At 43.9% G+C, this 24,244-nt stretch overlaps 2 protein-coding genes across 8 annotated transcripts in view; one reads left to right on the top strand and one right to left on the bottom strand.

Annotated features, from left to right (window-relative positions):
• Nucleotides 1–5,396, top strand: part of copg2 (COPI coat complex subunit gamma 2) — a 113,330-nt gene extending 107,934 nt beyond the window's left edge. For both annotated transcript variants that reach the window (XM_059943962.1, XM_059943961.1), the window contains exons 22-24: nucleotides 2,940–3,078; nucleotides 4,150–4,248; nucleotides 4,954–5,396. In XM_059943962.1, the coding sequence (XP_059799945.1) occupies nucleotides 2,940–3,078; nucleotides 4,150–4,248; nucleotides 4,954–5,084 (369 nt within the window). In that variant the 3' untranslated portion in view covers nucleotides 5,085–5,396. The remainder of the gene's footprint in view (nucleotides 1–2,939; nucleotides 3,079–4,149; nucleotides 4,249–4,953) is intronic.
• A 9,645-nt stretch (nucleotides 5,397–15,041) lies between these two features.
• Nucleotides 15,042–24,244, bottom strand: part of hmces (5-hydroxymethylcytosine binding, ES cell specific) — a 53,283-nt gene continuing 44,080 nt past the window's right edge. For all 6 annotated transcript variants that reach the window (XM_059943964.1, XM_059943969.1, XM_059943968.1 and 3 more), the window contains one exon: nucleotides 15,042–15,633. In XM_059943964.1, the coding sequence (XP_059799947.1) occupies nucleotides 15,442–15,633 (192 nt within the window). In that variant the 3' untranslated portion in view covers nucleotides 15,042–15,441. The remainder of the gene's footprint in view (nucleotides 15,634–24,244) is intronic.

Genomic DNA, 24,244 nt, shown 5'->3' with positions numbered 1-24,244 from the left:
TGACATTGTGGGCATCAGTGAGTTGTGGCTGAAAGAAGGCTATAGTTGGGAATTTAACAGGAAGGCATAGGCAGTGGTGTGACTCTCTTGGTAAGAGATGAAATTACATCGTTAGACAGTAGGGTCAGAGAAAGGTGAATCTTTGGGTGGAGTTAAAAAAAACTGCAAGGGTAAAAAAAACATTATGGGAATCGTATTTAAGCCTCCAAATAGTAGCCAAGATTTGGGGTTGAGATTGCAAAGGGAGCTGGAAAAGGCATGTAGTAACTGTAATGTCACTATTGTAATGGAGAACATCAATATACAAGGGGATTGGGAAAATCAGGTTGGTGACAGATTGCAAGAGAGAGAATTTGTTGAGTGCCTACAAGATGGCTTTTTAGAGCAGCTGGTGCTTGTAATACACACCCAGATCTTATTGGGGAGCTTAACATAAAGGAACCCTTAGGAGACAGTGATCATAATATGATTGAATTCACACTGCAATTTGAGGGGGAGAAGTTTAAGTCACATATATCAGTATCACAATGGAATAAATGGAATTACAGAGCCATAAGAGAGGAGCTTGCCTAGGTGAATTGGAGAAGAATACTGACAGGGTTGACAGCCCAGCAGTGATGGCTGACATCTCTGGGAATAATTCACAAGGCACAGGATAGATAAGTCCTACAGAAAAAGCTGTTCTCAAATGGTGGGTATGCAACTACATAAAAGCCAAGGAAAAGGTATATAAGTTAGCATAAGTGAGTGGGAAGTTGGATGATTGGGAAGCTTTTAAACTCCAATAAAGTGCAGCTTAAAAAAAAAGCTATGAGAAGGGAAAAAATGAAATTTGAGAGCAAACTAGCCAATTATTTAAAGCAGGATACTAAAAATTTATTCAGTTATTTAAAGAGTAAAGGGGAGGTGAGAGTTGATATTGGACCACTGAAAATTATGCTGGTGAGGTAGTAATGGGGGACAAAGAAATGGCAGATGAGCTTAATGAGTACTTTGTATCACTCTTCACTGTGGAAGACACTAGCAGTGTGCCAGAGGTCCATGAGTGTCAGGGAACTGGAGTGAGTACCATGGCTATTACAAAGGAAAAAGTGCCAGGCAAACTTAAACGTCTTAAGGTGTTAAGTCACCTGGAGTAGATGGTCTACATCCCAAAGTCCTGAGAGTGGTTGCTGAAGAGATAAAGGATTCATTGGTCATGATCTTTCAAGAATCACTTGATTCTGGCAAGGTCCTGGGGGACTGGAAGATTGCAAGTATCATTCCACTCTTTAAGAAGAGAGGGAGGCAAAAGAAAGCAAATGATAGGCCAGTTTTCCTGAGCTCAGTGATTGGGAAAGTGTTGTAAGTCTATTATTAAGGATGAGCTTTCGGGGTACTTGGAGACTAATGATAAAATAAGTCAAAGTCAACATGGTTTCTGTACAGGGAAATCTTGCCTGATAAACCTGCTAAGAGTTCTTTGAGGAAGTAACAAGCAGAGAGCACAAAGGAGAGGCGATGGATGTCGTTTACTTGGATTTTGAAAAGGCATTCTATAAGGTGCCATACATGAGGCTGCTTAACAAGATAAAGTCCTATGGTTTTACAGGAAAATACTGGATTGGATAGAGGAATGGCTGACAGGCAGGGGGCAGCAAGTGGGAATAAAGGGTGGCTTTTTCTGGTTGGCCGCCAGTGACTAGTGTTTCTCAGGGTCCGTATTGGGACCACTACTTACATTGTTTGTAAGTGTTTGGATAATGGAATTGATGGCTTGGTGGCAAAGTTTGCAGATGATACAAAGATAGATGGAGGAGTAGGTAGTGCTAAGGAAGCAATGCAATTGCAGCAGGACTCAAATAAATTGGAAGAATGGGCAAGAAAAAGTGGCAGATGCAATACAGTGTTGGGAAATGTATGGTAATGCATTTTAGTAAAAGGAACAATAGTGCGGACTATTATCCACATGGGGAGAAGGTTCAAAAATCAGAGGTAAGAGGGACTTTGGACAAGACTCCCAAAAGGTTAATTTGCAGGTCAAGTCTGATAAAGAAGGCAGTTGCAATGTTGGCATTTATTTCTAGGGGAGTAGAATAGAAAAGCAAAGCCGAAGCTTTATAAGACACTAGTCAGGCCACACTTGGAGTATTGTCAACAGTGTTGGGCCCCATATCTCAGAAATGATGTGCTGTCATTGGAGAGACTCCACAGGAGGCTCACGAGGATGATTCTGGGAACGAAGGGGTTAACACTTGTGAAGCATTTGGCAGCCTTGAGCCTGTACTCACTGGAATTTAACAGAATGCACGGGAATCTCATTGAAACCTACGAAATGTTGAAAGGGCTGGATAGGGCGGATGTGGAGAGGATGTTTCCTATGGTGGTGACATCCAGAATTTGAGGGTGATCTTTTAGAACAGAGGTAAGGAGGAATTTCTTTAGCCAGAGTAGTGAGTCTGTGGAACGCACTGCCACAGACTGCTGTGGAAGCCATGTCCAAGGGTATATTTAAGGCAGAAGTTGATAGTTTCCTGATTGGTCAGGGCATCAAAGGTTATGACGAGAAGGCAGGTGTATGGGGTTGAGTGGCATCTGGGATCAGCCTTGATGGGTGAATGGCCCAATTCTGCTCCTGTGTCTTATGGTCTTAATATGTCTTGGTGCTGCCTCCAGTGTTTGCTTGGCAGAAAACGAGTCCAGCTTGGACGCTGCGCCATGCCGCCATCAGTGGAGTCCACAGCTAGTGACACTTTCAGTAATAACGTATTGAGTGAGGTTGATGGTCCTTGTGCACAATACACTAACTTTGGAGAGACTTTTCCAGGTCTCTTCAGCAGTTAATCACATCTTATTTCCTAATTCCTTCTTGTTACTGGGACATCGTTCTGAAGTTTGAACGTGAGGAAATGAGTATCCAGATGGTGGCCATTTGTTAATGTGTTCCTTTTGTTTCTCAGTTGGAAGATGTAGAGGTCACTGTGGCTGACCACATACAGAAAGTCCTGAAGCCCAACTTCAGCGCTGCCTGGGACGAGGTGGGAGACACCTGTGAGAAAGAAGAGACTTTTGCCCTGTCAAGCATGAAAACACTTGACGGTTAGTACCGATCATAGCCAGCAGGTAATTGGTATTGATCTGCAGATGATGCAAATAACACTGATCTCAGCTCTGCACACAGAGTTGATGCACATTGTACAAAGTGCCGTGTCACTCAGACTGCCAGGTATCAATTTGGCTCAGCTTTTCCATTCCCTGTAAATTGTCTCAGCTTGTACATAGGATGTGGTCTGGCTGTGAGCCATCTCCTGTCTCTCCTTGTTACGTCAAATACAACATTGTCAGATTGAGCAGGAGCTGAGTGAAGGTGTGTGTGAGAATGTAGTGAGTTGATAATAACATTTTCATCATTTTCTGTATGTGATATTTATCCAATATGTCACTTCGATGTCGTCCTTCTTGATGGGCGAGTGTTTCATTCGGCAGGAAAGTTGTGTATTTGTGCGTGTGTGGATGTGGGCTTGCCTCCTGAATTACTCTAGCTCCTGATCTGAGGTGCGCACAGCACTGTGCAATATGATGAATCGTATTCCAGCTGTGCACTACAATGAATATTCATTTAGATCAGTGGTTCACATCCTTTTTTGTTACATACCATGGACAAATGCAATTAAGCTTGGGTTCCGTGGATCCCAGCTTGGAAACTCCTGCTTTAAATGCTCGTTTGTAATCCTTAACATCAGCTGCTAAGTAAGGTTAAGCTTTATTTCACACATGTGCATTGAAGCATGCAGTGAAATGCATCATTTTTGTCAACGACTAACACAGTCTAAGGATATGTTGGGGGGGGGGGGGGGCAGCCCCTGAGTGTTGCCATGCTTCTGGCGTCAATATAATGTGCCCACAACTTACTAACCCTGACCAGTTTGTCTTTGGAGTGTGGGAAGAAGCCAGAGCACCCAGAGGAAACCCGCACAGTCAAGGGGAGTGCTTACAAAGTCCTTGTAAACAGCGGCAGAATTGAACCCAACTCCCTGAAGCTTTAAAGTGTTATGCTATCTGCTGTGTTCACCTACTGCCCTTTCAGATTATGGACAGATGCAGCTTGTTTCAGGCCAGTAACTGCAGCATATGTGCATATTATAACCTAGGTGTTTCTTGTATTTACAGAGGCCGTGAATAACATTGTTAACTTCCTGGGCATGCAGCCATGTGAAAGATCAGATAAGGTGCCAGAGAATAAGAATTCACACACGCTTTACCTAGCAGGTAAGATAACTGATGACTCCTGAACTTACTGGAGTACATCTGTGAACTGATTTTGACAGTTTTCAGTAATGTTCGAGAGATGTTTCTTGTTGGGGGCAGTGGAGAAGGTGTGGGGTGCCTTGTTTTTTGTATGTGGTGTGTAGTTTACAACAAATGATTATCAAGAGGCATTTGCATTTATATAATGCCTTTAACATGGTGGTGGTGTTAATGTGGCCATTGTAGTTTGGTTCAAGGTGCTCTGGACCCTATACCTTTTCAGTTACCATCAAGGGAGCATCCTCTCAAACAGCACGAGGCAATGTCGAACAAGTCCTACTCACAATAGTTGTAGGCTGAATTTGGGCTTTGATAATTTTCCATTTGCTGAAGAGCTTGAAGTCCATAATGTTTACACATCTCCAGACACTCCATTACCCTGGAGACAGAGGAGATGCTTCTGCTTGAGATAAGCCCTAACTGAAGATCATAAGTGTAAGGCAATCAGTAATCAATCCAACAGGGAGTTGTGGAACTGTTTTCTCTAGAGTAGTGAGAATATTTAACTAATTTACACAGGGAGGGGTAGAGATGAGCAGTAAGGATAAATACTTGAAGAGGGGCTGTTGATGTGGTGGATGAGGGAAGCAGCTGTCTGGTACCACAAATAAATGGCTTGGCCTGATCTGTCTTGCTTTTCTCAATCTCTCCCCTTCCCCACTCCAGGTGTTTTTCGTGGGGGTCACGACCTCCTTGTGCGGGCACGACTGGCGCTGATGGAGAGTGTGACGATGCAGGTTACAGCACGAAGTAAAGACGAAATTCCTGTTGACGTCATCATGGCCTCTGTTGGGTAGTTTCTTCTGTGAAGAAGTCTGGGTGATTTTCTCATGACTCGGGGAGGGAAATAACAAGAGATCTTCTGAGCAAACTCTGAAATTTTATTGCCATTTATGTAGGGCAGGGGGTAAAATCAGTTCTTTGTTAGCCTTGCATACATTGTGTAAGACCTTTGGAAGTAAAGGTGTTTAATGAATAATTGTTAACATTGATCTGGTCTTATGAAAGCCTGCAAGCGAGGGAAATTAAACACCCTTGAGGTCCATAATGAGACTATTACATTAAATAAAAAGGCATTATATATATAAAAACATCTATGAAATGTGGAATTACGAGTTTTGAGGTTTGATTTCTTTCCTGTAGTCTGCTGCATGCAAACCAGTTTTGCTATTGCACTTTGTGTCTCGTGCAGCAGTTTGCTTTGTGTAAGATAAAGTATAGGAAGGTGGTTCAGCAAGAACTCTTTACACAGACCACGCTGTTTGCCTGACATGCTGCAGTTTATTAAGTGATCATTCTGTTTTTGATGGTTCACACTCCTGCAAGAGTCCACTGTACAGAAAGAGTAATGAACAACAGCTAGAATGCCATCCTCCTCCTCCCTCCCGAGACATGGATTGGGCACTGAAAATAATCATGCCTATGGGAGATCCTCTTTACCCAGCACCAATGCCTCAGACATCAATGGTTTCTGATGCTTGTGGTAAAACCAGAAATTGACCAAAACATTCTTATTCTGCTCATTCAATAGAGTAACAGGGAACCCAAGATCATAGTGTTGTAGTGTAATGGTTAGCACGTGTTAACAGTACAGGCAATCCAGGTTCAGTTCCTGCAGCTGCCTGTAAGGAGTTTGTATGTTCTCTCCATGCCCGTGTGGGTTTGCTTCCACAGTCCAAAGATGTATCACTTGGTAGGTTAATTGGTCATTATAATTGTCCCATGTTTAGGATAGGATTAAGTTGGGGGATTAGTGGGTGGCGTGGTTCAAAGAGCTAGTTCTGTGCTGTATCTCAATAAATAAAATAAATTTTAAAATGATGGTCTTTATCTACCTGCACCGCCCCCCTCTCAATTCCTGCAGAATGCATTACATTTAAACTTCTCAATGGGAGTCTGCTGCTGAGTTTTGTAATTTCTACTTTTCAGAAAAGCAATTTGCCTTCTAAATTACAAATCAGTTCTGACGATGAACTGTTTCAATGAAATTACCACTTTGCCATCCGAGCTGAATTGGAAATAATTCTTGCAATTCAAAAGTGTTTGCAGAAATGTTTTATACCAGAATTCTAAAGGTGGGAATAGGTTGTGGAAGGAAGCCTTGCAGTGCTGCTGAAGTGATGAGAAGGATAAATGTAGGTGTTTATTCATTTCCTTCAGAGGATGTTTAGTTATTAATTCAACCCAAGTCTTTCCTAGCTTCCAGCATACTTCCTCTCTCTTATTACCTGTCAGCCATCTCTACCATAAGTAAATTACAATCACTAATCAACCTACCAGTATGTAAGAGGAAACTAGAGCATGTGCTGACAGGACGGATGGATCAGGATTAACTCTGGGTTGCTCAGCCTCTGGTACGGGTGTTTCCTCTGAGGGAGAGTCCCACAACCTCAGAAACAAGCCCTTCAAAACCACAGCAACAGAGCACTACAGTAGAACAAGTCCCTTTGGCCCATCTGTTCTGCCTAGTCACACTGACCCACACTTGCACTATACTCATCCATATCTCTCCCACATATGAATTTATCCTGACTTCTCTTAAATGTTGTAACTGAACCCACATCTATCACACCCACACCACGCTCTGTGTGAAGAGGTTCCCCACGAGATTTGTCTTAAAAATATTTTACCTTCACCTTAACCTATGACCTCTGTCTTACTCAACCTGTGGAAAAAAGCCTGCTTGAATTGACCCTATCTAAACCCCACAATTTTATATCCCTCTATCAAATCTCCCCTCATTCTCCTATGCTCTAGGGAATAAAGTCCTAACCTATTCAACCTTTCCCTATAACTCAGGTCCCCAAGTCCCAGCACATCCATGTAAATTTTCTCTGCACTTTCAATCTTATTTATACATTTTTAAATAAGATATAAATAGAAAGGTGTGCACGGAACAGAGGCAATATATCTGCAGGTTTTCCTGCTCTCCAAACTGCATATGTAGTCAATAATGCTCTCAGCTTCTATTTAGTGACTTTTCCATCTTGGGGCCTTCCACCTCTATGACAAAACCAGCCACTTCTTCACGCCCTGGTAACGTTACCAGAAAACTGATACAAGCACAACTCCATATATTTAACAGCTAATTCCAAGCACCTAAGGAGTTCTGTATTATCCAAATTTGGCCTCAGCAACATCTTACACAACTTCAACATAACATCCCAACTGCTGTACTGACAACAGTGATCTGCATTAATCTCATTTCTATTCTCAGTTTCAGCACCTCACTAGGGAACAGTTTACCAGTCAGTTAACTTGCCAACCCACGTGTCTTAGGGCTGAAGGAAGAAAGCAGAGCTCCTGGCAGAAACCCAGTTGGTCAGAGGAAGACAAATTCACCCGAGGTGAAGTTTGAAGCACCTGTGAGCAGACTCCCTCCACTGTCTTGTCCAGAGCCCTGGAACTGGGTCCTTCAACATAAAATACAGGAGCAGAATTAGGCCATTTGGTCCATCAAGACTCCTCTGCCATTTCATCAGGGGAGATCCAATTTTCTTCCCAGCCTCAATCTCCAAAAACAGTACAAAGGAACACACACAAAATGTGGAGGAACTCCAGTCAGGCAGCATCTATGGAGATGAACAAACAGTCCATGTTCCTCTAACGCTGTGTTACTCTGTACTTCCAGCATCTGCAGGATCTCTTCTTGTTTATGATTTACAACACAGTACAGGCCCTTCAGCCCATGATGTGCTGACCTCTTAACCCACTCTTAAGATCAATCTAACCCTTCCTACATAGCACTCTATTTTTCTATCATCCACGTGCCTATCCAAGAGTTTCTTAAATGCCCCTAATATATCTGCCTCTATAACCACCCCAGGCATTGTATTCCATGCACTCACCATGCTCTGTGTAAAGACCTTACCTCTGACATCACCCTTGTACTTTCCTCCAGTCACCTTAAAACAGAACAAATTTTCATACTAGGATTTGCACTACCACATAAATTAGTACATTAAAAAAAATAAACTTGCAAAAAAACAATGTTGCATTACACTTGAGACATTTCAATTGAGAGAACTTACAACAGTACAGAGGGCCACTTGGCCTATTGCTTCAATGTTAGCCCTCTTTCAGACTTCACTGTGTGTAGGCAAGCCCGAAGATCATGAAAGTCATGAATCTTAGCTGAAAGAAATTATTTAGTACATAAAATTAAAATTAGCTCTTCACTCTGTTAGACTTGCTTTCCACTGTGTTAATTCTCTGCCGGTGTTTTATTATTCTACTAGTAATGCAGGGCCTATATGTCAATTTGCTGTGCTGGTTGCTATCAAGTGATCTGGTGATTGCTTGGTTGCTGCAGTATGAGAAGTGTGAAATAATTGCAGGATGGATTGAACAGATGAACATGAAAGACAATATTACAGAGCTTGCAGTAAAACATAATGAGGGTTGTGTCTCAGACGCTACTGGCTTCCTAGGTTTTAGAAAATTACAGAGTGCTTTGACACTTGTTTGTATTGCAGTCTTTAATACAAATATAAATCCCAAGGGGATTCATCGTTTGATTAAAAACAAGGAACTATTAAACTGAAGGGTGTTGGTAGCTGATGATAGAACCATTGGTGAGGGTGAAGAGTATATGAAACCTTAAGCGCAAGAGAATGTGCTGATAATTGTCTCGGCTTGAAACGTCGACTGTTTATCCCCCTCTATTGACGCTGCCTTACCTGCTGAGTTTCTCCAGCATTTTGTGTGTGTTGCTCAATATGAAACTACAGACAGAAAACAAAAAAGATTGTTCTGGCTTTATCAGAATACTTATGTAGAACTCCTCTTACACAGTACTGTTAAAATTTTAAAAATTCCTAAGTTATCAAAAGACACGTACTTAATTGAAGTATACAGAAATCAAGACAGTGATGTGTCAGTAAAGAGTGGATAATTGGGTCAGTCAGGTAAAAGGACGACAAGAGGGCATAGCCTCAGAATAGAAGGGTGCCCTTTTATAACAGAGAGGAGGAACTTGGATAAGTTGGATAAGTCACCGGGACCAGACGAGATGTAGCCCAGGCTACTGTGGGAGGCGAGGGAGAAGATTGCTGAGCCTCTGGTGATGATCTTTGCATCATCAATGGGGACAGGAGAAGTTCTGGAGGATTGGAGGGTTGCAGATGTTGTTCCCTTACTCAAGAAAGTGAGTAGAGATAACCCGGGAAATTATAGATTAGTGAGTCTAACTTCAGTGGTTGGTCAGTTGATGGAGAGGATCTTGAGAGGCAGGATTTATGAACATTTGTAGAGGCATATTAAGTTTAGGAATAGTCAGCATGGCTTTGTCAAAGGTAGGTTATGCCTTACAAGCCTGATTGTATTTTTTGAGGATGTGACTAAACACATTGATGAAGGTAGAGCAATAGTATATGGATTTCAGCAAGGCATTTGATAAGGTACCCCATGCAAAGCTTATTGAGAAACTAAGGAGGCATGGGATCCAAGGGGACATTGCTTTGTGGATCCGGAACTGGCTTGCCCACAGTAGGCAAAGAGTGGTTGTAGACAGATCATATTCTGCATGGAAGTCAGTCACCAGTGGTGTGTCTCAGGGATCTGTTCTGGGACAGATGCAAAACTGGGCTGAGACATGGCAGATGGAGTTCAACCCTGATTAGTGTGAGGTGGTTCATTTTGGTAGGTCAAATATGATGGCGGAATATAGTATTAATGGTAAGACTATTGGCAGTATGGAGGATCAGAGGGAATCCTGGGGTCTGAGTCCATAGGACATTCATAGCTACTGCACAGGTTGACTCTGGTTAACCTTGGTGCCTTGGCCTTCATTAATTGTGAAATTGAGCTTAGGAGCTGAGAGGTAATGTTGCAGCAATATAGGACCCTGGTCAGACCCCACTTGGAGTACTGTGCTCAGTTCTGGATGCCTCACTACAGGAAGGATGTGGAAACCATAGAAAGGGTGCAGAGGAGATTTACAAGGATGTTGCCTGGATTAGGGAGCATGCCTTATGAGAATAGGTTGAGTGAACTCAGCCTTTTCTCCTTGGAGTGACAGAGGATGAGAGATGACCTGATAGAGGTGTACAACTGATATTGGGTGACAAGGAAATGGCTGAGGCATTTTGTCTTGGTCTTCATGGTGGAGGACACGTCTAATATGCCAAAGAAGGATGTTATGGACAAAATGGGAGGTCAGGACCTTGATAAAAGTCACTGTCACCAAGGAGAAAGTGATGAGCAAACTAGAGGGCCTGATGGGATGCATCTCCAGGGTACTGAAGTAATTGGTGGAGGTTATAGTAGATGGGTTGGTAATCACTTATCAGAACTCTCTAGACTCTGGGCAGGTCCCAGCAGATTAGAAGACAGCAAATGTTACGCCACTTTTTAAAAAAGGATGTAGGCAAAAGATGGGCAACTATAGGCCAGTTAGCTTAACGCCTGTAGTCGGGAAAATGCTTGAAGCTGTCATTAAGGAAGAAATAGCGAAACATTTAGAAAGGAGTGGTTCCATTAGACAGACACAGCATGGATTCAGAAAGGGCAGGTCCTGTTTGACAAACTTACTGGAGTTCTTTGAGGACATAATGACTGCAGTGGATAGAAGGGAACAGGTGGATGTCGTATACTTGGATTTCGAGAAGGTATTCGATAAAGGTGCCACACAAGAGACTTATAAATAAGATATGGATGCATGGAGTCAGAGGAAGTGTATTGGCATGGATAGGGGATTGGTTAACCAATAGAAGGCAGAGAGTTGGTATAAATGGGTGTTTCTCCTGGTGGCAGTCGGGGGTGCCGCAGGGGTCGGTGCTGGGCCCGCAGCTGTTTACCATTTACATTGATGATTTGGAAGAGGGGACTGAGTGTAGTGTAGCAAAATTTGCTGATGACACTAAGCTGAGTAGAAACGCAAATTGTACAGAGGATGTGGAGAGTCTGCAGAGAGATATAGATAGGTTAAGTGAGTGGGCCAAGGTCTGGCAGATGGAATACAACGTTGGTAAATCTGAGACTTTCCACTTCATAAGGAATAATAAAAGAACAGATTATTATTTAAATGGTTAAAGATTGCAGCATGCTGTTGTGCAGAGGGACTATTGGGAGTGCTTGTTCGTGAATCGCAATAAGTTGGCTTGCAGTTACAACGTGTTATTAAGAAGGCAAACAGAATGTTGGCCTTCATTGATAGAGGGGTTGAATTCAAGAGTAGGGAGGTCATGCTGCAACTATACAGGGTACTGGTGAGGCCACACCTGGAGTACTGTGTGCAGTTCTGGTCTTACTTGAGGAAGGATATACTAGCTTTGGAGGCAGTGCAGAGGAGGCTCACTGGGTTGATTCCAGGGATGAAGGGGTTAACCTATGAGGACAGATTGAGTCGCTGGGACTACACTCTCTGCAGTTCAGAAGAATGAGAGGGGATCTTATAGAAAGATACAAAATTTTGAAAGGGGTAGATACGATAGAAGTAGGAAAGTTGTTTCCTTTGGTAGGTGAGACTAGAACTAGGGGACATTGCCTCAAGATTCAGGGAAGAAGATTTAGGATGGAGATGAGGAGAAACATTTTCCCAGAGAGTGGTGAATTTGTGGAGTTCTCTGCCCAGGGAAGCAGTTGAGGCTTCCTCACTAAGTATATTTAAGAAACAGCTAGATAGGTTTTTACATAGTAAGGGAATTAAGGGTTATGGGGAAAAGGCAGGGAGATGGATCAGCCATGATCTTATTGAATGGCGGGATGGGCTCGATGGCCTATTCCTGCTCTTATTTCTTTTGTACAAGATGATGAAAGGCATTGATCATGTGGATAGTCAGAGGCTTTTTCTCAGGGCTGAAATGGCTAACATGAGAGGGCACAGTTTTAAGGAGCTTAGAAGTAGGTACAGAGATGTCAGAGGTAAGTTTTTTTTAAACACGGAAAGTGGTGAGTGTGTGGAACAGGTTGCCAGCGACAGCAGTGATAGGGTCTTTTAAGAGACTCCTGGATGGATACATAGAGCTTAGAAAAATAGAACCCTAGGTTGTTCTAAGGTAAGGACATGTTCAGTACAGCTTTGTGGACTGAAGGGCCTGCATTGTGTTGGAGGTGTTCTATGTTTCTATGAATTGCTTCAGCCAGAGGGGGGTGAATCTGTGGAATTCATTACCACAGACAGCTGAGGAGGCCAAGTCTTCACATATATTTAAGGGAAACGCTGATAGATTCTTGATTAGTCAAGGCATGGAAGGATACAGGGTGACGGCAGGAGGTGGGTGCTGAGAGAGAAAATGGATCAGCATGATGAAATGGGGAGCAGACTTGATGGGCCAAATGGCCTAATCCTGCTTCTATTTTATAGCCTTATTGCTACCAGTGCTCTATTCTGATGCTATTTTTTTATAAAATAAACTTCATTCATAATAAAAAAAAAATTACAGAATAAAGCATTTGAATCCTTTTCATTCCTAGTCAATACTTCCAGTACTGTTCTTTTACATTCCTATACATCAATAGCACCATGGTCTCCTGGGGTGGGATATTACTACAATAATTGAGGGTTTCCTCACCCAAGCCGGTCTTTCCCTATCCAGTAGTGGAAGACCCCTACACTGTGGGCCTTCCCCACTGAGCCCTTGCCGTGGCTGCACCAAGTTTCAGTTCATCCCCCTCTTCTGATTTTTTTTAAACCGGCTCTATTAAAGTACCTCAAAAGATCATGAAATGCAGGAGGCTTGTGTTGATATCAACACTAATACTCTAGGATTGATTGTGTGACTGAGGCACTTCTGAGCACGGGTGGTGTTTTATAATGCAAATGTATCACTTGCATCCACTGGGTCCCTGCAGAACATGTACCTAACACAGGTCTACCAGACTATGAAGGGATTAGACATTGATGGAAAGGAGGGCGGAGGTTACAGGGCAGCAGCAGGTCAAAGTGTGGATGTAAAGCAGAGAAATGTGCAGCAGCCCAATCTAATCATTTCCTCCTTTGTTTGAGAACAAACAGCTAATTAAAGCTTCACACTAAATCCTTGTTCTGTGTTCATTCTACATCTCCTGCTGGTTGTTAATTTACTAAAGACCAGTACACCCATCAGTTATCATTCCCACAGGGTCCTAATGCTCTGCCTCTGCAGTACAACACAATGCTAATCAAATGCTCTAATGGCAGACTCCAGGATTTGTGTACACATTTAACACTGTTTTATGCTAGTCATACGTTTCTACCAACTTCCAAGTGTTGCCGGAGAAAAGATGAAGAGAAAAACACTGATGGCCGAGTCCCAGCTGTCTTCCAGTTCAAGGTGGTGCTGGTGAATCTCAATGACTTCTGGCTGGTGGCCAGTGAAACAAATAAAACGACTAAATACTTCCTTAATCACTCTTTTTCTGTTAAAAAGTCATCGCAAGCAACAGCCTGCATCTTCCCTGATGAAGGGTCTCAGTCCGAAACGTCCACTGTACTCTTTTCCATGGATGCAGAGTTCCTCCAGCATTTAGTGTGTGGGGCCTGGATTTCCAGCATCTGCAGACTTTCTTGTTCATCTCTTCCCATTGGTCTAGGAGACAATGCTATGTGGCAGAACTGAGGAGAGGAGAGGCAGTGGGACCGTCACCAAGATCGAGGAAGACCTGAGGCTCGATTGATTTAACCGCCAGGCCAAATCAGAAAGGTCAGATTGAGGCCAAATTGAGGCAGCGGGGGGGAAGGCTCAGAGCATATCGAAGTGATGAACCCAATTTTTGGACAATGATTTAAGCACCATGCTGAATCAAGGCAGTGGGGTCCAAGCCCCAAAGCATATTGAAATAACTGAACTCGACGATTTAAGTGCTGGGTCAGATTGTAAAGGTAAGGGTGTCAGGGCCTAAGTTGAGGGAAGGGCTGGTTCAGTTCACTGCTCCAGTGAGGTTTATTTGGACAGTCTCTGACTTCAGAAAATTACTTGCCTGAGTTTCTTGTATGATCTGTTTTTCCACCCTCTGTACATTGGGGGTACGACAGTCTTTTTTATCATGGGTTCTTCAGGGTTTCTTTGTTTTGTGGCTGACTGTAAGAAGATGACTCTCAAGGTTATATATTGTATACATACCTTGACAATTAAATGGACTTTGAACTTTGAAACACCACACTACAGATAAGGTAAGATGCTTAACATGAACCATAGACCTGACACACATCCACATGTCTAAAGTACAGAATCAGGGCAGAAATTTCTGATGACTCTCACTTCTCCAAAACATACTCAGTACGTGCAACATAGAAATTCCAGGCCCTTCAGCCCATAATGTTGTGTCAACATTTTAACCTACTCCAAGATCAATCTAGCCCTTCCCTCTTACATAGCCCTCCATTGTTCTATCATTTGAGTGCCTAAAAGTCTCTGCACGGATGAGATGGGCCAAAGGTTCTGCTTCTGTGCTGTACTTCTCTTTGACTCTATGAGTCTCTTAAACATCCCAAATATATCTGCTTCTGTCACCAACCCCGGTGCTGGGTGTTCCATGCACTCCCCACTCTCTGGGTCTATAAAAAGAATCTACCTCTGACATCACCCCCTATACTTTGCCCCAAGCACCTTAAAATTGTGCCCCATTGTATTAGCCATTGCCACCTTGGGGGAAAAAATCTGCTTTCCATTCAACTCATACTTAACTTTTTATAGACCTCTATCAAGTCACCGCTCATCCTCCTTTGCTCCAAAGGGCAAAGCCCTACCTGGCTCAACCTCTCCGCGTAAGACATGCTCTTCAGTGCAGACTTGATGATTCATGCTCCCCTTCTCTGGCACTGTATTCTGATTAACACACAATTAAAGTACAGGGAGACTTTTATTTAATTATTGCAAAGCAACAGTACATGTTCGAGAATCATTACATCAACACTTGCACCAATAAAGAATGAAATGAATTCAGTGCTTAAAGCAAAAAAGTTTCAATTTTTAATAAACTAAATCACAGGAACAACTAATCTTGTCAATGCAGTAGTCTATTAAAACAAGTTAGCCACGTTCTTTTCATCAGATGGTGAAAGAACTGCTGGCTATTTACTTGCTTCAGTTCAATTGCATTTTCCCTTCTGGGAATGTACAACGTCATAAAGATCAAAGTGAAGAACAAACAAACTTGCCGCAATTAAATCAGCAATTAACTTCTAACTTCCAACGTGTAAACATTCAACGTGCTAACTACATATCAGAGGCCTCACGTTGTGTGGAGTTTCTTGGCTACAGGCTCCTCTGTCTTCTGGAGCCACATGTGCATTAATCCCACTCTTTTCTTTGGAGTCTCCACCTTAACTGGCGTTGGTCTTCCTGTGTCTGCCACTTCCTTCTTGGGTGAAGAGTTCTGCAGCCAGTTCTTCATCAGCCTGCTGCTGGCATTGGGTTTGGGTTCCTACAGGAGGCAATGGAAACACAACAATTAGACCCAAACTCAGTGGGCACAGTAGCGTAGGAGATAGTATAACGCTTCTGTAGCATCAGAAATCTGGGCTCAACTCCCTCCATTGACCCCAAGGAGCTTGTACGTTCTCCCTGTGGCCGCATGGGTTTTACTCAGCTGCTCTGGTTTCCGCCCACATTCCAAAAATGCATGAGTTAGAGTTAACTAAGTTGTGGACACGTTGTGTTAGCATGACAACACTTGCGGGCTGCCCAGCACAATCTCTGGACTGTGTTGTTTCTTATTTAGCGATACAGCTCAAACCAAGTCCTTCTGGCCCGTCGAGCCACAATGCCCCATCAACCCCTGATTAACGCTAACCTTTCTACAATGTCCAATTAACCTACCCAATACGGCTTTGGACCGTGGGGGGAAACCAGAGGACCCGGACATTCCACAGAGAGAACGTAAAGAGACTCCTTACAGAACAGCACTGGAGCTGAACTCTCAATTCCGGAACAACTCGAGCTGTAATAGCTTTGCAGCAACCCATTTTATTTTAGACAGTGGTAGGGGGTGGAACTTGCTGCCAGGGGTGGAACTTGCTGCCAGGAGAGGAGTAGAAGCAGGTATGGTAGTAATGTTTAAGAGGCATTTAGACAGGCAATTGAACAAGTAGGAAATGTTACACATTTCACTGTATGCTGCAATGTACATGTGACAATAAAGCTAATCTAAATCTTTAACTTTTGCTGTTGGATTCAGGTCAGTAGCTGGTGCATCCAATTGATTTTCTGTGGAATAGGCAGAAACAACAGCTAAGTTTGCATAATAAGCTACACAGTCCTTTCCAAAATGTAAAACAAATGTAAAAATGGTCAGCAGGTCAGGCAGTATTAGAGGAGAAAAACTGAGTTAATGTTTCAGGTTTACAGCCTTTCATGAAAGACCAGTTGATTAAAACTGTATTCAGTGTTCATCTTCAATGCACTTCCTCAGCACATGCAGTTTGTTTCCACTGAGACTAGAACTAAAGGTCATGGATCAAAGGTCAAAGGTGAAATATTTAAGGGGAATCTGAGGGGGATCTTCTTTACTCTGGTGTGCAAGTGTGGAACGATCTACTAGCAGAAGTGGTGGATGTGGGTTTGATTGCAACATTTTAAAGAAGATTGGATAGGAACATTCATGGGATAGCTTTGAAAGGCTACGGTCTGGTGCAGGTAGATGGGACCAAGCAGGGAAACAGATTGGCACAGATTAGATGGGCCAGGAGTGTCACTGTGTGTATTCTATGATATTGGCCTGTGAAACCACTGACAGAGCATCAAACTTGCTTGTACTCAAGGAGAAACCTGGATTTCCTACAGCAGTTTCTTACGATTCAGTACCATTAACAGAACAGAGAAGAACACAATAAAGCTGATGCCAAGCCAGACAAGAACAAAAGCCTGGCTAAAAGTGGTGGCTTTTCACATGCATCGCAACAGAAAAAGGTAGATGAGAAGTTTTGAGGGGGGAGACTAGGAAGCAGGGTGCAGTCAGCTGGAAGAAAGGACACCAGTCAGTGCACTAGAGGAACAAAGAAATTGATTTTCAGAGCTGGATGTCACAGGAAGAAAAATGATAAACTGAAAACATTAAAATCAATATCAAAGAACAATCATGGGAGTGATGGTGTCTGGAATGTGATACAAACTGGGGCAGGAAGAACAGAGGTTACCTACTATTGGAGAGGAGAAGAATGAACCTGCACTAAACATTCCAAGGCTAGAGGGAACATGGATGGATGAGCCAGGCTATGTTACATGGATGAAATTGGGCAGTGACGGTGACAGCAATGAAGAGCTCCAAAAGCCAGCATGGCCTCAGTTATGACACTAGGACAATCAGTCTGCTTCTGTTTTGAAGATCTGCTAGGTAGAAAGGTAGGTTATAAAGGTGCAAGGTCCAAGTAAATTTATTATAAAGTACGTATACATTATACAGTCTTGAGATTTGTCTCCTAACAGGCAGTCATGAAGCAAAGAACCCATTAAAAAAAAGACCATGTGTAGAGAGAGAAAAAAAACCAAATTGTACAAACAATAAACACAAGCAAAGAGAGTTCTGAACTGAGGTCCACAGAGAATCCGTCCCCAGACACCCTAGTTCAGTGCTGAGCAGAGCAGCAAGCGGAACCGGCCTTGGGCCCCGAGATCCTGAACTTTTCAATCTGCTCCAGTGCCTAAATAGTCCAAACATCAGGTTCAGTCACTCTGAGGCTTGGGCCCTGCCTCCTTGATGTGGCCTGTACCCGACCCTTTCGATTTGCCATCGTGTTTAAATCGTAGTCCAAACACTGGGTACAGTTGCTTCAGTACGCTGTGGGACCTGGACCCCAGAAAGCTAAAGGTTTGCTATTCTGGATATATAGAACCAAACGAAACAACATTCCTCTGGACCAAAATACACTTACCACACACAGCACATGTAACAATATATTAACTCACCACCTAACTAGAAAATATTTCAATAACCAAACAGGATGGAGGAATTATAGACACTGGGGGTGAAATGCTGTAAGAAAAGGAAAAGCCATAAGACATAGGAGCAAACTCAGGTCATTTGGCCCATCGAAAGGAGTCTGTCCCATTACCAATGACTCCCTGACAACAAATGGAATGGATCAGGGCAAGTGTGACAAATGAGAGATGACAGAATATGCAGTCAAGGGGGCAGTGGGTGGGTGAAGATGGATAAGGAGTTTGTCACCATGACATACAACCACATTATTGTCCTTCCACAATCTGACCTCATTAACAAGCTAATTCCCCGTGTATTATTATTGCTTAATTTAATTACTTTCCACTAATCAAAATGAAAGTAATCAATTAGAGGTCTTTCCACCACAGCTGAAGGGCAGACGTGGAGTTAAACCATAGGCTGCTCAGCATTTAATAAGAACATAGGTGGATCGTAAAGAGATTTCAAATGAGGAACAGCGGTGAATTTGCCCCCTCCTGGCGTTTCGCCCTTCTAGCTCCAAAACAAGCTGGTTAGCTTCCTGCAGTTATCCAAACAGCTCCACGTGTGATCCCTGACAATAAACTTCAATCTGCGATCCATGACAATGAACTTCAGAAGGCACGAGCTCCTCAGGAACGTATGGTGGTGCGAACTGAACCCAAGTCCCTGGTGTGGCAATAGCATTTTGCTAGCCTCTCTGTTGATAAAGAGCTTCCTCCAGTAGGGCCACAGAAGGGGTGCCGACTCGAATCCCAGTCTCAAATTTAATGTCACTCAGTCAGGATGCGCCAAACAGTACACAGGAGGGATGGAAGCAGGATGATTCATGGTGTGCATGCTTCAGCTCCTGTGCAGGTAACGGGCATCGCAAACAGCATGGGACTGAATTACACAGAATCTGACATATTTCTCCCCAGCAGCAGAGTGCAAGCAGCTTGTCTGAAGCATACTGGGCTGTGCATTCTCATCTCTCAGAGAGCCGATCCTCAGCTGCGTCACGTTCTACTCTGACATTATTGCTTAATCGGTCTTCGTTCAGCGCCGGATTACTGCAGCCACATTGACATCCTAGTCACCGTACAGCCTGCCAGACATCGCACTCGCACTCAAAAGGGGCACAAGAAAAAGCATGCATGTAATTGTCATGCAAAAACTGAATCCATTTGCTATGCAACTACTGTTTAATAAACCTTAATTATGCTGCCAACTATAATTTAATAAAGCAATTTTAGACTGAAAGCCAATAAATATATACTTGTCAAACTAACATGTTTCAAATTGTGCAAAAATGCGTTTACATCAATTGTTTGCTAAAATTAAATATATGTTAAAGCCTTTAATTCGGGGCACTGCGGTAGCATAGGAGTTAGTGCAATGCTATTACAGCTTGGGCCATTGGCGTTCAGAGTTCAATTCTGGCAAATCCCATAGGGAAGTTGTACCTTCTTCCCATGTGGGTTTCCTCTGGTTCCCTCCCATAGTCCAGAGACGTACCAGTTAGGAGATCAATTAGTTATTGTAAATTGTCCTGTGATTAGGTAAGAGTTAAGACTGTAAGATACAGGAGCAGAAGATGACCATTTGGCCCATCCAGTCTGCTCTACCATTCAATCATGGGCTGATCCAATTCTTCCAGTTATCCCCACTCCCCTGCTTTCACCCCATAGCCTTTGATGCCCTTGCTAATCAAGAACCAATCACTGCCTTAAATACACCCAATGACTTGTTAAATCAACGGGTTGATGGGCAGCTCAGCTTGGTGAGCCAGAAGGGCCTGTTTTGCGTTCTAACTCTAAATAAATAAATAATGAGATGTCGCGGTCTGGAAATGTATTCTGATTTGTTAAATTCTTCCACTGCATTGAACTGAATTTGTATGCAATAACGTTTGTCACCACTAGATGGTAGTGTCACACCACATTCAAATTGACAGGCGGAACCTCACCACAAAACCAATTCTAATCCGTTCAAATCGTAGAGTTGATGAGGTTTAGTGTTGGTGATCTAATCCGTTCTACTTTCTTCCACCTACAATGTAATGAAGAGTACTACAGGAGTCCAATCTTGTAACATCGATCACACTACCAGAGTTTGAACACAAGAGATTCTATAGGTGCTGGAAATCTTGAGCAACACTCGCGTGCCACGTTGGCGCCGAAATGTGTGGTGACACCCAGCTCACCCTTGGGTGTATTGATTGTTAATGTAAACAATGCATTTCACTATATGTTTTGATGTACCTGCAGTAAACCTGAACCTGAAAGTGCTGGAGGAACTCTGCAAGTCAGGCAGAATCTCTGAAAGGGAATAAACAGTCGACGTTTTGGGCCAAGACCTTTCATCAGGACAAATATGACAAAGCTAATCTTTAAATTCTTTCAATCAGAACTGTATGCAGTACCCATTCACCCTTTAAAGTTTACTCAAAATTTCCCTACTTTTATACTCCTAGCAATACACAGATGTTGGGAGGATTTTCTTTCTTTCCCAGAAGATTTGAATTTATCCATAGTATTTGAAATAGGGACAATAATTGACGATTTTATTTCTTGTAAATTCTCTTTCCCAGAACACTAGATGAGGCTTATCCACTGAGGTTGGGTGGGACTACAGCTAAAGGTCATTGGTTAAGGGTAAAAGGTGAAAAGTTTAAGGGGAACATGAGGGAAAACCTCTTCACTCAGAGGGTCAAGTGTGGAATGAGCTGACAGCACAAGTGGTGCATGCAAACTCGCTTACAATGTTTAAGAGAAGTCTGGATAGGTACATAGATGGTAGGGGGTTTGGAGGGCTATGGCCTCAGTGCAGGTTGATGTGAGTTGGCAGTTTAAATGGTTCAGTACAGACTAGATGGGCCAAAAGGACTGTTTTTGGGTGGTACTTTTCTATGGTTAACAGAGCATGAGCAAATTTAAAGCAGAAAGTAGGGATAGGGGAATTTGTCAGAAAAGGAATGAGGTAAAGGATCAGTCATTTTCTTACTAAGGAACCAATTTTTTTTTTAACTCTCACACATTAAAGGGCCTGGATTTCCTCTTCAGTGCATTGAAGCATGGTTTCTGGGTCAGAGTAGTCCAGAAAACCCAGGAAAGTATCAGACACAGAGTCTGAAGTCATGTGGAAGAAGTCAACCTGACAGACAAGCGGGCATAGGGGGATGGCAGAGGTAGGTTACCCCTGCCCCATACAGAGTGATAGATGAGTGTAACGCACTGGCAGGATTGACAGCAGAGGCAAATACATTCGGGACGTTTAGGACCAAAAGACAAAAGGAACAGAATTAGGCCATTCCACCCATTAAGTCTTCTCCATCATCTGATCATGGCCGTTTTATTATCCCTCTGAACCCCACTGTCCTGCCTTCTCCCCGAAGACACAGAAGCAGAATTAGGTTCAGGGGATCAGTGGCTCGAAAGGCACTTGCATGAAAGAGAAATGGAAGACTATGTGGGACAGGAGGTTCTGATTGAAAGGGTTGGCACAATATCGTGGGCCGAAGGGTCTGTACTGTTGATGTTCTAACAGTCACTTAAGCTATTCCTGCTCCCAGTTCCCAGGAGCTTGGTGTTTTTATTTTTTGTACTGAGTGAGCAACTCTATTTCTACATTACTGCTCCCCGTAGCCATTTTTTGCAGACATACAAACCGCTGCCATGTGTCAGAAGGTTCTGTCCGGATGGGTGAACTTCAAAATTCATTGCGTGATCCATCACCACATTTCAATCTCAGCCTCGCTGTCTCTATCTATGGCACCGTTGCTCTTAAGAGAACGCTGTGTACATGCCAATGTGTCCCTGCCACACTACAACTGCACAAGCATCATTCCAGCTTGATGGAAAATTGACATTAGAAAGAAACTGCTGCAGAAATAAACTTCAGGCAATGTGTGGGAGACACCCACATAGGGAGTCTGCGGGGGGGAGAGCGAGACAGGCACACACACAGACCCACACAGCAATTCACGGAGGCGAGAGGCAGAGACACACAAAGACCTACATGGGGGTGCTGCAGAGGGGAGGGGAAAGAATGAGACAGAGAGGCAGAGACCCACAAGGGGATCCCACTGGGTGGGCGTAGAGAGAGACACACACGCATGGGGTTCCTACAGGGCAGAGGGGAAAGAAAGAGAACCCAACCCACACAGGGGTCTCACTGAGTGGGGGGAGGGAGGGAAGAGGGGGAGGAAGGGAAGGGAGAAGACGGGGAGGAAGCGGGGAGTAAGGGGGAGGGAGAAGGGGAGGAGGGGAAGGGGAAGAAAGGGGGACGAGGGGGAGGAAGGGAGGGAAGACAGGAAGGAAGGGGGGAGGACACACACATACAGGCCCACACGGGGTTCCTGCAGGGGACAGGGGAGAAAAAGAGACAGGGAGAGCGGAGACCCACACGGAGGTCCCAGGAGGGGGAGTGGAGGTGGAGGGGGAGAGGGAGACAGACAGGTCCATACGGGGGGGGGGTTCCTGTGAGGGAGGGAGAGAGAGAGACAGAGACAGAGACCTACACAGGGATCCTGCAAGGGGACAGAGACAGAGACACACTGGGGGAATGCTGGGGTGATACTTTTCAAGTTGATTGGAGGAAAGCATATGGGGGATATCAGAGGTAAGTTTTTTTCCCTGCTCACAGAGTGCTAGGTACATGGAACAACCTGCTCAGGCTGGTCATACAAGCAGATACATTTAAGACAGTCTGATGCACGTGCATGAAAGAAAAATGGAAGGCTATGTGGGAGGAGCACACAAAATACAGAAGGAACTTAGGGAGTGAGACAGCATCTATACAGAGGAACAAACAGTGAACAGTCAAGGTGAGAGGGAGGGGGAGGGAGAAAGGAGTACAAGATGGTAGGTGATAGGTAGAACCAGGTGGTGGGAAAGATGGTTAGGGGATGCTTCCGCATAACTTTAGAAATTTAGATCAAGCATCGCCCAAGAGGGGAGAAGAAGCAGAGGAAAAAAGCAGAGTCTAGTGAAAGATGCCCAAACAGCAGGAGAAGGAGCCCACAGTCAGGGCTGGACAGATCGAGATCTACACTGCTGCACAGAGGCACATTCAGAACACAAATCCCAAGAATAACGAACCTGTGTGTGCCCACGTGATTGGGCGGTGCAGCTCGAAGGGCCAGCAGAGCTTCCTCCACTCCACACCGTTTCGTAATAAAAATCAAAAAATGCTACTGTAATTCTTGTACGTGCTTGCAAGAAAATGAACCTCAAAGTAGTACATGATAACTCTCACACCTTCAACGACCTGGAACCCCTCTTCAGTGAATCAAAGCACCATTTCTGGGTCAAAGTAGTTCAGACCACTCCAGGTGAGATCCGACTTCACGTGGAAGAAGCCAGCCTAAGAGACAAGCAGGCATAGGGGGATGCCAGAGGTAGATTCCCCCCCCAATACAATGGTAGGTGAGTTGGATGCATTGCCAGGGGTGGTGGTAGGCACAGGCACCTTGGACTTGAGTCCTGTGCCAGGGTGGTGGTAGGCACAGGCACCTTGGACTTGAGTCCTGTGCCAGGGTGCCTGTGTGCCCAAGGAAAAGAGCTGTGTTCAATCTTTAGGAACCTTGAAGCCCAGCTAAGGAAGTAAAACAAGGTATGTATCCAGACAAGGGATGTGTTAAATTTGATCCAGTCCACATCCGAACAGGCTCCATTTACACCTGGAGTCAGGCACGGAGAATGGGCAAGGTGTAAAGACAGTAAAATCCACCGACAGGACCATCAGGGTCTCCCTTCCCCCCCCCCCATCTGTGACAACTACTGGGTGCATTGTAGACAAAGAGATCCAAGCATGTTGAAATCCCTACCACTCATCCCACAATCTCTTTGACCCACTTCTGGCAGAGAGGGAGGTACAGGAGCATCAGGACGAGGACTGCCAGACTGGGTAATGGCTTCTTCCCCCAGGATGGGAGACAAATGAATACCCTACTTTTACAGAGGTTTCATCACTAGGACAGCGAGCTGTTTACTGCACTGTTTACCTATGCTGTGGACCACACACACTTTATTAACTTTTCATCTAATTTTTTTATTATTGAGATACAGTGCAGAATAGGCCCTTCCAGCCAGCAATCTCCCGATTTAACCCTAGCCTAAACACAGGACAATTTACA

The sequence above is a fragment of the Hypanus sabinus genome, chromosome 19 (assembly GCF_030144855.1).
Source record: "Hypanus sabinus isolate sHypSab1 chromosome 19, sHypSab1.hap1, whole genome shotgun sequence".
Lineage (NCBI taxonomy): Eukaryota > Metazoa > Chordata > Chondrichthyes > Myliobatiformes > Dasyatidae > Hypanus > Hypanus sabinus.
This window is presented reverse-complemented; position numbering and strand designations above follow the sequence as displayed.